At 41.6% G+C, this 12,228-nt stretch overlaps 1 protein-coding gene across 4 annotated transcripts in view; it reads right to left on the reverse strand.

The window, feature by feature from the left end:
* Positions 1-12,228, reverse strand: part of PITPNM2 (phosphatidylinositol transfer protein membrane associated 2) — a 432,451-nt gene that overhangs the window by 68,073 nt on the left and 352,150 nt on the right. For all 4 annotated transcript variants that reach the window (XM_030220215.1, XM_030220217.1, XM_030220216.1 and 1 more), the window contains exon 13: positions 7,499-7,710. In XM_030220215.1, the coding sequence (XP_030076075.1) occupies positions 7,499-7,710 (212 nt within the window). The remainder of the gene's footprint in view (positions 1-7,498; positions 7,711-12,228) is intronic.

Here is a 12,228-nt window from a genome sequence, read left to right on the forward strand (position 1 = left end):
CCAAAGATCTTGTGATATATATATTTTTTTGTTACATTTGTACCCCGCGCTTTCCCACTCATGGCAGGCTCAATGCAGCTTACATGGGGCAATGGAGGGTTAAGTGACTTGCCCAGAGTCACAAGGAGCTGCCTGTGCCGGGAATCGAACTCAGTTCCTCAGGACCAAAGTCCACCACATGTATGGTACCTATAAGACTATGATAGGAGATGTGAAGATCTGATGTCAATTTAGGTATAAAAAAAAACCACCAGCAATGGAAAGATTTTTGGTCTTTCCTTTTCCTTTCTGTCAAGCGACCAGAGGGTCAGGGCTTGAGCAGGATGACTGTCTGAATCCTAAACAGCTGGGTCCCCAAGTACTGAACAGGCCTATAGACAAAGGAGAAAGAGGAATAGTTTTCCTTCAGCACCCAGGTGAAACTCAAGGCTGGAGTTGCCAAACTCTCCTCAGTGTGGTCTAGTGGCCATGGGCTACTGATCTGAAGCAGCCCGAGGAGTCTGGGAGAAAAGCTTTATCTAGTAGGGTAAGCACTCAAGGTTGGAGGTTTATCGACTGCATCATCCAAAAATTGATTCCTTTGTAAAACAAATTTGACACTAAACAACAAAATAATTAAATTTGAACATTATTTAAAAGTTATAGGAATAGCTTTGGATCCATCCTTATCTTTTGAATATCATATCGATTTACTTTCTAAAAAGATTTTTTGGAAACTTCATCCCCTAAGAAGAGTAAGAAAATTCTTTCACAGAGATCATTTTAGAATTGTTGCACAAGAAATGATCCTTCTGCAACTGGATTATAATGTATTATATCTTAGATACTACTCTTGCCTTTAAAAGATTACAAGCTTTACAAAATACCACTATTGGATTAGTCTATTCCATTAAAAAATATGATCATGACTCTTCTCTCTTTCAAAATCTACACTGGTTACCAGTAAAGTTGCGTATCAAATTTAAATGCTGTTTATTTATACACAGAATATTACATGGAACAGCACCATCATATACTGTTCAATATAATGATGGCACCACTCGGTAAAAAACTGGAACAAATGGGGTTCAACCAATTTATATATGCAGATGATGTCACCATCTTCATACCTTTCCACAACAGCATCACAAACATATATATTTTTTTACATTTGTACCCCACACTTTCCCACTCATGGCAGGCTCAATGTGGCTTACATATACAGGTACTTATTTGTACCTGGGGCAATGGAGGGTTAAGTGACTTGCCCAGAGTCACAAGGAGCTGCCTGTGCCTGAAGTGGGAATCGAACTCAGTTCCTCAGTTCCCCAGGACCAAAGTCCACCACCCTAACCACTAGGCCACTCCTCCACTGTTGCTACTATTTGAGATTCTACATGGATCACAAATGTGGCCGCGCAGGCTTCTGCTTCTGTGAGTCTGACGTCCTGCACGTAAACAGAAACAGAAGCCTGCGCAGCCTTCTACATGGAATGCTGCTAGTGGAATAGCAACATTCCATGTAGAATCTCCAATAGTAGCAACATTCCATGTAGAATCTCCAATAGTAGCAACATTCCATTCCATGTAGAATCTCCAATTGTATCTATTTTATTTTTGTTACATTTGTACCCTGCGCTTTCCCACTCATGGCAGGCTCAATGCGGCTTACATGGAGCAATGGAGGGTTAAGTGACTTGCCCAGAGTCACAAGGAGCTGCCTGTGCCTGAAGTGGGAATCGAACTCAGTTCCCCAGTTCCCCAGGACCAGAGTCCACCACCCTAACCACATACTGTACAAAATTAAAAAAAAAAAAAAGGCCTGGACCTCATAGAAGAATGGACAACAACTTTAAAACTCAAACTGAGCAGAGACAAAACCAAATTTCTGTCCTATCCAGCCCACACAACTCTACATCTTACCAAAACTTCACAATCAACCAACAAATATACCAAATCAAACCACAACTAAAAATACTAGGAATCATCCTTGACAAACACCTAACACTGGATAATCAAATATCAGCAGTTACATCAAAATGTTTCAGAACATTATGGAAACTGAGAAGGAGAAGAAACTACTTCCCTAAATACTCATTCAGGTTACTAGTCCAATCAACAATATTATCGCAACTAGACTACTGTAATGCAGCATACATAGGGTGCAAGGAAAACACACTAAAATCTCTACAAACAGTCCAAAACACAGGAGGAAGTCTGATCTTCCAGAAGTCAAAATACAAAAATGCAACCCCACTATTAGAAAAACTACACTGGCTACCAATCAAGGCAAAACTACTTTTCAAAGCGAGCACCCTAATCTTCAAAATAGTATTTGGAATGGCACCTGAATATATGCTGGACATGATCAAGTTATCTCCAAGAAATGCAAGCCCAATCTATTAATACATCTACCCAACCGCAGAAACACTACCTACAAAACCATCAACACAGAAGGTTTTAGCTATCTGGGTTCCAAATGGTGGAACTCAATACCAAAAGCCATAAGAAGCATCACAAACTTCCTTCAATTCAGGAAAGAAATTAAAACCTCTCTCTTCAAAAAATTCTACAGCTATCTACAAAACTACCCTGTCAAATCTATCTCTTCACAAACTCTACTGAATAACAACACAAACTACAGATGTCCTCTTCACACTATAAAGCACTACTGTGATTCTACCAAAATGTAATTGTAAGTCACTTTGAACCGAAACTTGTTTTTGGTTAATATTGGAATACAAGAATGTATAAATAAATAAATCACCTCATAATTTATCCCACTAATAACAAAGTTATCGAGTCAATTCAACAAACCTATTTGAATTATTCAGCAGTGAAAAATGTAAAATATAAGCACTTTTTAATCTCTGCTTTTCCATTCTGAACTGTAAATTTGTGGAACTCTCTTCCACAATTGCTTAGACTTTTTCATTGACCTGTTCCATAAATATCTTCCATGTTGAGTAATGGCACTTTCCTGGTAGGACAGGATAACATATTACTAACTCCCATTCCCAAAACCCCTATTAGGAAGAGGAGCAATGTGTCCAACTATAGCCCGATCACATTGATTCCCTTGTTCTTGAAGGTCATGGAAGGCCTAGTAGCTAAATAGTTAATGGAATAACTATCCCACTTCTTGCTACATGGCTCACAGTCAGGTTTTAGACCAAATTACACCACTTCTAATTTTAGAAGAATGGTGAGCACCAGAAAGAAAGTTATCATCTTACAATTTGATATGTCTAGTGCTTTTGATGTCATTGATCAAAATATATTATATTCATTATTAGATTATATTGGCATGTGCGGAAACATCCACAAATGTCTGAATCTACTTCTTCAGCTTGGTTCCCCAACTGCGGAGTGCCCCAGGGTTCACCTCTCTCTCCTATCCTCTTTAATATTATGACGGAAATTAGGCTGTCTTCTGGAAGCCATCCCATTTACAGAGAGACTTTCTTTAAATTAAAAAAAAAAAGAGAGAGGGTATTGGCCAGGGCCAGCATGGAGCTTTACCTTACACTTTAGCCACAATGGAAAAAAGGAAGCAAGTTTAGAAAGGTCAGTGACAGAAGTTTTCAGTGACTTGGTGGACTACTCCCACTGCTCACTTGGACTTGGAGAAATTCTGTCTATTATGTCTTAGCTGATGCTTTGGCAGATATCTTTTACAATCTTTTTCTTAAAATATGGTGCCATCCCCTTTTGGAACCCAAAATACCAAATGTAATATCTTAAACTGCATTGTTAGATTAATCTGTAATTAGTACAGTGTGTGCAAATAACATTAGGATAACCTATGCATGAGCCTCTGGGAAGGATCAAAGGTGTAGTTACCTCTAAGCAAGCCCAGTAAAAAGCTTGGGGCTACCCAATGGTAGTGTATTCTATAATCTTTTATGTATGCTGATGATGTCATCATTAATTTACCTTTTGACAACCAGGTCCTGGATATCTTAAGACAACATCCGGCTAATCCTGAATCCAATGGAGAACTGGGCATCTATTTTCATCTCAAACTAAACAGGAAAAACTAAATTCCTAATTATCTCTAATCCTAATAATACACATGAGAATATCAACCTCACAATTAACCAGTCAACCTACCCACTGGAGTCTAATTGAAAATACTAGGTGTCATTATTGATCAATTCCTGTCTTGTGAGCATCAAGTGAACTCTGTGGTCGCCAAAGCCTTTAAACCTCTCTGGAGACTAAAAAGAATCAGACCTTTCTTTCCAACAACTATTTTCCGCTCACATGTCCAAACACTGGTCCTATTACAGGTAGACTACTGCAATGCCGTTTATCTAGGTAACAAGAAATTTCTTATAAAGAAACTTCAAACAATTCTAAACACAGCTGCTAGACAGGATTGCAAAGTCTCTAAATTTGAGGGCGTCTCCACTCCTCATCAGACTGCATTGGCTGCCTATTAAAGCCAGGATCATTTTCAAAACATGCATATTCATTTACAAGATTATTTATGGGTTGGCTCCAGACTATATATTAGACTTGATAGACCTTCCCATTCGCAATGCGTCACCAAGTGCAAGAGGTTATCTTATTCTACACTTCCCTAGTTACAAAAACATCAAATATAAATCTACACTAACTAAAGATTTCTCTTATTTAGGCACCACATGGTGGAATTCTATCCCAAGTGAAATAAGATGTATCAGCAAATACTTGACCTTCCGCAAATTCCTGAAGGTCTTCCTTTTCAATAAGTTCTTGTATTGATTGTCTAATGCAATTGTGTGTAGTTGCAATGATAAGTTACCCATCAACCATGTTTGTGAAACTTTTCTGTGTCCATCTTGTTTTTCTTATTTCAGTTTTTGAATGAAATATTTATTAATGTAAGCCAAATTGAACTGAATATTGGAATTTGGATAATGTGGGCTACAAGAATCAATAATAAATAAATAAATAAATAAATAAATAAATATTTAAATCAATAGTGATAGTAATTTATCTTATGTTGTCTATTACCAGAAATGGCTGGCAGAATTCTTTTGTAAACCGCATAGAACTGAAATACTTTATTATTTTGATGTTTGTGGTATAGAAATAAGTATATTGTATTGTATTGGTCCCATCAGTCAAGGTAACTACAGGGTTGAGTTAGGCCTTTTACGACTTTGTTGGGGTATTTGTCCCATAAGACCTAGTGGCTCAGGAAACTACCGACAAAGGAGGTGGTTTGGGAAATTGCTTGCACCTTGAGACGTGAGGAAGAGAAAGAAGTTAAAAGTAATTTTGAGAGATTGTGACCAGCACAAAGAAAGAGAGTCCTCCTTCCTGTCTGATCAAAGATGTCCCTGGATCATCAGATGGATGCAGTCAACCCCTCCTTTATGGTTGAAAAGAAAAGGAGGTGTAAGCTAAAGGGTCTCTATCAGCTTGTGCACAATGTATGTGTTTCTGTGAAGAGAACGGATTTTGTCTATTTTATTCAACGCTCAGTAAACAACTGTTTTTATTCAGCCACAAGAAGGAATTTCTCTTCATCAGGGCGAGTGCAGAATGTGCAAAGAAAGAGAAAGAAGACAGTGCCTGTCAGTAAACTTAACCCTCCTCCCCATTACACACAAGCCTGATAGTAAGAAGAGTATCACCTTCTGAATACAGTAGTACAGTAGGTACAAGAAGAATCCTTTCATTTATATTGGCCCAATAGAAGGCATTATAGTCTGCAGCATCCCATTTTCCCCAGATTCCATATGGCCACCAATGCATTAAACGATTTAAGCCTATTAACTAACCTTCTCAGTGGCCCATGCAAGCGCAATAACACACGTAAGTACTCTTGGTTTCTACCTTAGCTACTTGAAATCTATTTCTTTTAAATCTCCCAATTTCCCCCTCATTATTTACACACTATCCGCCCATACTGCAGGCCCAGGTGACTTAGTGGCCCGAGAACTGGAGGGAAGACACCTTACAATATATCAGCACTGTTCTTTTAACCAGCAGGGCTCATGGCCACTACCTTTCCTTCCCTGAATCTAAGCACATAAGCCTCAAAAGACTCTCCCAGATTCTGCAACACTATTGGGCAACAACATCATGGACTAGCCAGTACTCTTTAGGTTTCTTCATATGTATCAGACTGATGCATAAAAAAGAAAACATAACAAGACTGATCCACCCATTCAGAACACTGAAAGTCTAACTGCTCACACAAGCTTAATCTGCGTGATTTTTAAGTTGAAAGGAAATCTGCCTCGCGCATAGGCTTTGTAATTCAGTAGACATTACAAACATCAGCATTTCGGTGCCACTCTTATGGTCTAGAGGGCAGCCGAAACCAATATTTTTGGTTTCAACTGAACCCGAATCTGTGGCTGAAATTCACTACTCGGTTTCAGCTGAAACCGGCCCAGCCCTTGAACAGGAACAGCCCCCCACCGAACCACTCCTGTTTGTACTGGCTCCAATCCCAAAATGGCTGCTGTGAGACTGCCACTGGAAGTTGCGGCAGCCATTTTGACTCTGAAGACAGCTTGGGCAGGAGCAACTGGGGATCGCTTCTGCCCCAGCTAGCTACTAGACCATCAGGATGGTAAGGCAGGCCCGGGGGAGGGAGGGGGGCTTCTTTCTGTTCAGGAGGAAGGGGGAAGGAGGGAGGAAGTGCTTTCTCTTTTGGTGGTGGGAGAAGGGAGAGAGCCACAGGACATAGCAAAAAGGTTTCAGTTTCAGCGGAAAATGCACCAGACTTGGATCTGCTGTAGAGGAAGTACCATAGTAATCAAAAAGGAGAGCATGCTGGCACTGCTCTGTTGTGATACCTATTGGGTTTAATATAGAGGACATCTGTACTGGTTTTCAAAGGGAGTTGCAGTGCATGCCTTGCAACCAGGGGGACCACTATTGCAATGGCCAGGACTAAGGTAGGGTAGAATGGATAGAACAGGACTTAGAAATAAAAGTGCATAGTGCCCTTTTAACATATCTGGTAAACAAATCTCCTCTCGTCTGTGCTACGTGCAAGGGATCTGATATTAAATCTTCAAAAAAAAAAAAAAGGCAGCATAAAAAAGTTGTCACCATTCTAAATCAAACATAACCTCCCAGGGGCACAGTTCAAGGGGCAGCTAACATTTTTCAGCTGCTGAGCTCAGAGAATAATGTTTCTAAGAGACAAAGTGCTGAAGGAAAGGGTGGAACATGGATTCTGCAGCATGCTGGGTTGTAACAACTGTATTTTAATAGCCAAATCTGTGTTAATGGTTGTGCCACTCAGAGTCAATGTAGCAGTACTCGGAAACACACTGCACCTTCCCTAGCAAAGAAATCTGCCTATCAGTCAGTATGGTTTTTACAGCTGCATAGATAATATGGATATGTGCCAAATTATTGCGAAAGCTTTGTTTGTTGATCACAATTGTAGAACTACTCCCTATGCAAACAGTGCTGCACAGTGACAATTTCTCTATGGCTTATCCTAGTCAACCAGTAAAGATATAGCGACACAAATTAACAATGGCGACCTGCCTTGACGTCTCACCTCGATAAGAAAGCTTGATGTTGTTTTATGGTGTCCAGCTCATACGTGGAGGAGTCGCTCCTTTTCCGTGGCAGCTGCTTCTTGGGATCCTCCCCGTTGCTGCGAGGAATGTCAATGTTGCTTCTGCTGAGATGCCTGCTGGCTTCCAGGTTAGAGCTGGCAGAGCAATAGCTGTTGTTCACAACAATTCCAGGAGACAAGAGGTCCGTGTCCTAGACCAAGAGGCACAAAGTTCAATGGTTAGGAATCTGTAACGATGACCAGTCTTACAGAATGGGAAGATTTAGCCATTTCCTCTTCTCAGGGTCTGTACCAATACCTTTCCCACTAGATATTTGGGATATATTCATTGCTATATATGGAGCGCAGGTTCGATGCATTTGCCCCTTGGGCTAATATGGTAATAACTTTCTCAATTTAATTAAATGAGTTTTAATGCTGTGGCAAATCTTGTGGCATATTACCATCTCAGCTGATGCATGATGAATAATCCATAGTAATACAGAATATGGCAGTGGTTGGATCACAAGGCCCAATCAATCTTCCTTTTCCCTTTCCTGCTGCAATGCTGCCTACTTATCTCCAACTGCACCATCACTGCCCACTGCCAAGGATCCTCTGTGACCTGGTGACATATGAGAGTTTTCTCCCGCACATCACCAGAGAGGGCAGCAGCAAGTGAATATGGTTGCCATGGTGCCATCTGAACCAAATTCATGCATCCTTCCCAGTGGCGTTAACTAGAGCTGAATGGATCCCGGGCAGAAAAATTAAGATGGGTCCTCTATAACACTGTCTCTCCCAAAGTACTTCGGACCAGAGAGTTAGGGGAAGGGGAAACCACCTCAGCTAAACCCTGCAGAAAGCAAACACATTTCAAATCTATATAGTAGAGAGGTGTGGCTTCCAGGTTAGAGCTGGCAGAGCAATACAGATTGTCACTAAAATGCTTTGATGTCTCATTTATATATACTGTCATCTACCAAGATTTGCTTATTTCCGATCTGAAGAAGAAGGGCAACCTTCGAAAGCTAATCAAGAAATGTACTAAGTTATGTCCAATAAAAAAGGTATCATCTTATTTTCTTTTTCATGTTTTATTCTGTTTTATTTCTATTGAAATCTATATAGAAAATCTGTCACAGAAATAGAAACTGAAATGCAAGGTATCAGAGATTTCCCAAAACTGACATATCACAATTAACACATTCAGAAAAAAACCCTTTTTAATACCTTTGTTGTCTGAGCATTGCTTTGGTTCCAATTTCTCCATTCTGTTTTTTTCTTAAGCCTCTTTCTAGGGTTTCCTGTCTTCTTGACATTTCGCCCACCAACCACCATCTCTATCTGTCCAGTCCAGCATCTCACCCTCTGTGACCCTATCCCTCCTCCTGCATCCAGCATTGCCCTTATGTGTCCATGCCCCTATGTTCAGCCATCTCTTCTCTATGTCCCTGTCCTACCCCATGTCCAGCTTCTCTCCCTCCTGCATCCCACACCCTGGGCCCAGTATCTCTCCCTCTCTCTCCCCTACCGCCACTGTTCCTGCACCCACCATCCCAAAGTCATCCTATCTCCATTTCAACCTAACCCCCCCCCCCCCTTCCCTATGGTCCAGCATTTCTCTCTCTTCCCTCTGCTCCTTCTCCATTAAGGGTTCAGTATCTCTCGTTCAATCTTTCCCCTTCCCTTTTGGTTTGGGTTTCTCGCTCTCTTCCATCTGCTTCCCATGACCCCCCCCAAGTCCAGCACCTCTCCCCTTCTTTCCCCCCCCCCAACTGGTTCCAGTCTCTCTCTTCCCTGCAAAGGTCCGGTATCTCTCTCCAGACCCTCTCCCCAGTGGGTCGCTAGCAATGGCAGCAATGAAAACAGACTTCCTCTGTCCAGCCTCATCAGGGCCCTTCCTCTGCCATGTCCCACCCACTGGAAGTTGTATCAGAGAAGGTGGGATGCAGCAAAGAATAAGTCTTGGTTGGCCAGCTAGTTCTCCTCACTATCGCTGTCAGTGACCTGCTGTGAGTTTGGATGATTTGGGGGGGGGGGGGGCAGAGAGAGAGGCTGGACCCCGTGGGGGGGGGGGGGGGGAGAGAGATGCTGGACAACAGGGACAGAGAGAAGGAAGGAAGTCAATCTGTCAGAAGGAACTTCAGTTCCAAAGCAGGCAGCCCCTATCTGTGATGGCCCCAAGCTCTTTGTGGGCTTGCTTAGAGGTAGCTACACCCTTGATCCTTCCCCAGAGGCTCATGCATAGGTTATGCTAATGTTATTTGCACACACTGTACTGATTAAGATTATTCTAACAGTGCAGTTTAAGATATTACATTTGGTATTTTGGATTTTTTATGCACAAGATTGTAAAATATATCTACCAAAGCATCAGCTAAGATATAACAGACAGAATTTCTCCAAGTCCAAGTGAGCAGTAGAGGTAGTCCACCAAGTCAATGAACTGAAAAATTCTGTCACTGACTCAGAACCTTTCTAAACTTGCTTCCTTTTACCCATTGTGGCTATAGTGGAAGATAAAAGCTCCCTGCTGGCCCTGGCCAATACTTTCTCACTCTCTGTATTTTTATTTTTTTATTTAAAGAAAGTCTCTCTGGAAAGGGGCAAAGCAAGGATAGATTCCAGAGGGTTTTTTTTTTTCAGTTGCTTGGCCAGCTCTATAAAACGACTTTCTTTTAGAGCTCAGGCATGAACAAAGCTATTGACCCTTTAGAAAGAAGGTTAATACATCATTCGCCATGATATGTTAACGATTTGCTGGCTGCAAACTGGAACACTGGATTGTAAGAATGAGTTCTGAAGGGAAAAAGCATGATGGCTTTAGTTGTTGTTCCTGTGTTTTTATTTTCAGTTATTTTACAAAATTTGTTTTGGTTTTAGTTCTGTTTTTTTGTGTGATTTTATAACTGTATGGACTTTTGTTTTTATTAACAGATAGAAACTGCTTTGGGCATCCTTTTATGGGATGGTAAAATGGTCTAGAAAATTATAAATAAAATTATGTGTTGGGATGTGTGTGCACTTTTACCCAAGGCAAAAACTCAGTGCGCCTAGATTTGCATACTATTAGCATTAGGGAGTTGTCTTATTGTGCTGTTCTGGTGTTATTTTTCCGGCGCTTATTGGGGCCTTAGGGACTGAGAAGCCTAAACTAGCCCTTTTGAAGTACTGGTTAGGTGCTAAACTCCTAAATTTAGGCTCCTAATATCACCACACATCAAAATGAAGTATCTAAAGAGTAGGTGGCTACTGAAGTAGAGTTAGGGCAGTGGGAAAAAAAATTAGAAGGTAAATTGTGGGCAAAAATTTAGGAAACATTTTCAACTGAAAACTCTGGGACTTGCCAGAAGAGCATTTCCAATATTCCAATACAATGTGCCCCAGTTTCTCATTCCTGTTTTGCTCCGGGCTGAAACTGCTCTATTTCTATCTGCTTTAAACAAACAAACAAAAAAAATTGCTCTACTCAGTTTCATGTGTGACGCATCAAGTTACTAGCGAATCTAATTTTAGCTGGAAAAGCAAACACAACCAGGAATAAGAGGGTGCAACACTCTTCCATTTTCCACCTGAAGGTGCTGATAACACTGGTGAACAGCATTTTTGTTACAAAGAATGTGAATGGTGTTCTTAGCTAAGTCATGGGTGCTGAATTCGAAAATGAAATCAGTTTTTGCCTATCGGGCTCAGTTTTTTTTGTGACACGCTACACTTTTTATAAAAATCCTTGAAAACGCTGCATTTTGGTACCCTGCTGTGCAGGGCCGCCGAGAGAGGGGGGCGGGGGGACAAAATCTCCAGGGCCCAGGCCTTCAAGGGGGACCTGGTGCCAATCCCACCCGCCCTCTGACCGTCTGCCACCGGGCCGGCCCCCTGTATTTAAATCATCGCGCGGTGCGACTCTCCCTCTCACCTCCCTGTGAGGCGGAACTCCTCCCTTTGGGTCTCCTTCCCTCCCTGTATCCTGCCCTCGGGGGAGCAGCAGCGGCGACCTTGGAGGGGGGAGGGGAGTGGCGACCTCGGGGGTGGGGCTTGCGCGGGGGCAAGACGGCCTTGTCCCGGGCCCGGCCAAGTTTCTCGGCGGCCCTGCTGCTGTGGATTAATTTAAGTCAGCAGTTGTAATTGTTGGAAAAACAATTGAAATATACTAGGAATTATAATACAAAACCCTTAGTTTAGAAAGCCACCACCAGGAAATAAGGGAGGTTTGGCAACATTGCTCATGAGTCATGCTCGAACATGTTCAAACACGTTCTGTTGCGTCAGTTGCCACCTGTATCTCAGCATTGAGAGTTCAGTCAACAATTGCTGTTGGAAGTGACTGCTTGTAGTTCTACGTTTGTGAAGGTTTGTGTTTTGTGTCATTTCAGAAGAAATGCCTCGTACCTGTGCAAATAGCCCAAATTCTTTTTGTTATATCTGTGGAGAGTTTACTCTGAAATCGCAAAAACGAAAACTTAATCCTCTTGTAAAAAAGTGAACAGGACCGCAAATGGGCTCCCCACATTTGCTGTTTGATGTGTGTTATACTACTGACAGGCTAGTTAAAAGGAAGACGTCGCATGCCCTTTGCTGTTCCCATGATTTGGAGGGAACCAACGGATCACACAACAGACTGTTATTTCTGTCTGACAAAAATAGCAGGAATCACCTCGAAAACAAGGAAAACTGTGCAATATCCTAACTTACCATCTGCTATAAGACCTGTATGTCACAGTGAAGAA

The sequence above is a fragment of the Microcaecilia unicolor genome, chromosome 11 (assembly GCF_901765095.1).
Source record: "Microcaecilia unicolor chromosome 11, aMicUni1.1, whole genome shotgun sequence".
NCBI classification, from domain to species: domain Eukaryota; kingdom Metazoa; phylum Chordata; class Amphibia; order Gymnophiona; family Siphonopidae; genus Microcaecilia; species Microcaecilia unicolor.